This window comes from Propithecus coquereli, unplaced genomic scaffold, assembly GCF_000956105.1.
Source record: "Propithecus coquereli isolate 6110/MARCELLA unplaced genomic scaffold, Pcoq_1.0 Scaffold10, whole genome shotgun sequence".
NCBI lineage: Eukaryota > Metazoa > Chordata > Mammalia > Primates > Indriidae > Propithecus > Propithecus coquereli.
Genome location: NW_012133858.1, coordinates 13,896,448 through 13,898,325, shown reverse-complemented (window position 1 = coordinate 13,898,325; position 1,878 = coordinate 13,896,448). Strand labels below are relative to the sequence as shown.

General features: G+C 39.5%; 1 protein-coding gene across 1 annotated transcript in view; it reads left to right on the top strand.

Moving 5' to 3' along the window:
• The first annotated feature begins 664 nt into the window (after nucleotides 1-664).
• The window catches only part of CLDN16 (claudin 16), a 42,028-nt gene continuing 40,814 nt past the window's right edge, over nucleotides 665-1,878 (top strand). The window contains 2 exon segments of the mRNA XM_012639919.1: nucleotides 665-1,069; nucleotides 1,072-1,242. Of these exon segments, the coding sequence (XP_012495373.1) occupies nucleotides 917-1,069; nucleotides 1,072-1,242 (324 nt within the window). The 5' untranslated portion in view covers nucleotides 665-916.

Sequence of the window (1,878 nt, the reverse complement as noted above, 5' to 3'; positions counted from 1 at the left end):
TTTAATATAGACAAATCTATCTGATGAAGATAAAATGACAATATATTACATGTGCTTTTAAAATATTTTTAGAGGAGTACTGGTTATGAAATATTTATACCCATTAAGGCTACCCATTCAGGTATAGGTAAAACTCCAGTTGCCTCTGCTATATCAAAAACTTTTTAAAAAAATTACCTTTTTTTCCCAATATAAACAGATTTTTTTATTGGACACATTTTCAAATATCGGTAATATAGGACATTCTTTGTCATATTCATATTTACCGTTTAGACACTATTCTAAATGATTTACAGATACAATATCATTTAATCCTCATAGGCATCTTATGAAGAAAGTATTATGCCAGCATTTTACAGAAACTGCAGCCCAAGAGCTCTCAGCCCATAAGCTTCAGAGCAAAGGTTTGCATCTAGAGCAGTCTGTATTAAAATGCACACTTGTTTCCATTCTCTGATGCTAAAAGGTCAGGAACCTTGGCTGTACCTGCTGCCCAAGTGCTGGAAATCCTTCATGGAGCTGTTCTGCCCAACACTTTGGAATGCAAACTCCCTTGAGCAAGCGCTTGTTTAGCATAGTTTCACCAGCGGCCTGTCTGTCTAAGGTAGTCGGCGAATATTAAAATAGTCCTAACAATAAAATAACACTCAGTCAACCGTATAGCCTTCTTCGGAGGGGGAGGAGAATAGCTTACTTTCCCTAGAGGGCCTGAGAAAGATCAGTTTACAGACTCCAGCATAGGGTAGGACCCTTCCTCTTTCCCTATGTCTTGGTGGTGGCATCTGGTGACCATCAGCTTGCATTAGCTCACAGTTGGGGCAGAAAACATTACCAGGGCTCCTTCTCTTCCCCACCTAAAACATACTCAGTCCTTTCACTGACCTGGCTTCTGATTGGAGGTTGGTTGCTTCGGATAATGACCTCCAGGACCCCACTGTTGGTTAGAGCCTGTTTGTATTATTCTTACTGCAACTTAAGATGCCTGCAGGGGGGTGTGAGAAAAGGTAAAAGACTGGTGTTTTCACATCCCCAGGTACCAGAAGCAGAAGACTCACAGTGTTCCAGCTACCTGAGGGGGCCCAAGGTGATATCTGCCCATGTTGCCTTCCAGACTGGCTACTTGCCACGATGAGGCATCTTCTTCAGTATGTCGCCTGCTTCTTTGCCTTTTTCTCTGCTGGGTTTTTGATTGTGGCCACCTGGACAGACTGCTGGATGGTGAATGCTGATGATTCCCTGGAGGTAAGGAGCCAGCAACTTTTTTTTTCTGACCCCAGCCAGTCCAAATTTTCTATAAATCCTACTGCCATATGCAAAACTCAGTATGTTTATTGTGACTAATAATAGCAAAAATAGGCAACATGGGCTGACTGACTACTATTGAGTCTTTACATTATCAGCTCATTTAATCCTCATTGCTATTTTATGAGGTAGGTCTTATTGTTATCCCATTACACGGATGAGGTAACTAAATAGTCCCTCTATTTTTCATAAGGTTAAATTTACACAAGGGTAATTAAATAATCGCTGCCACTGTGACCTCCAGAAATCCACCTCTTCCATTGCTGCATATACCACATTGAATAACGTTTCAATAGCTCCCTTTCCTTCAAACATAAATTTAACTTGATGACAGTATTAAGAGTAGTGAGATGGACTTATTAAATAAGAGTGATAATAATCTAAGAGATTGAGTAATTAAATGCAAGGCATATAAAACTTACCCAATTTGTATGCAATAGAAAAATGTTATCTTAATGAATTTCCAAGTAGAAATAAATATCCTGAGGGAGAAAGAATCTTTCCAGTGCATCCCAATGTAAAGGGCATAGACATGGATTTAAGAAATTCTCTCTTAAAAATCAGTTGCTCTTGGGA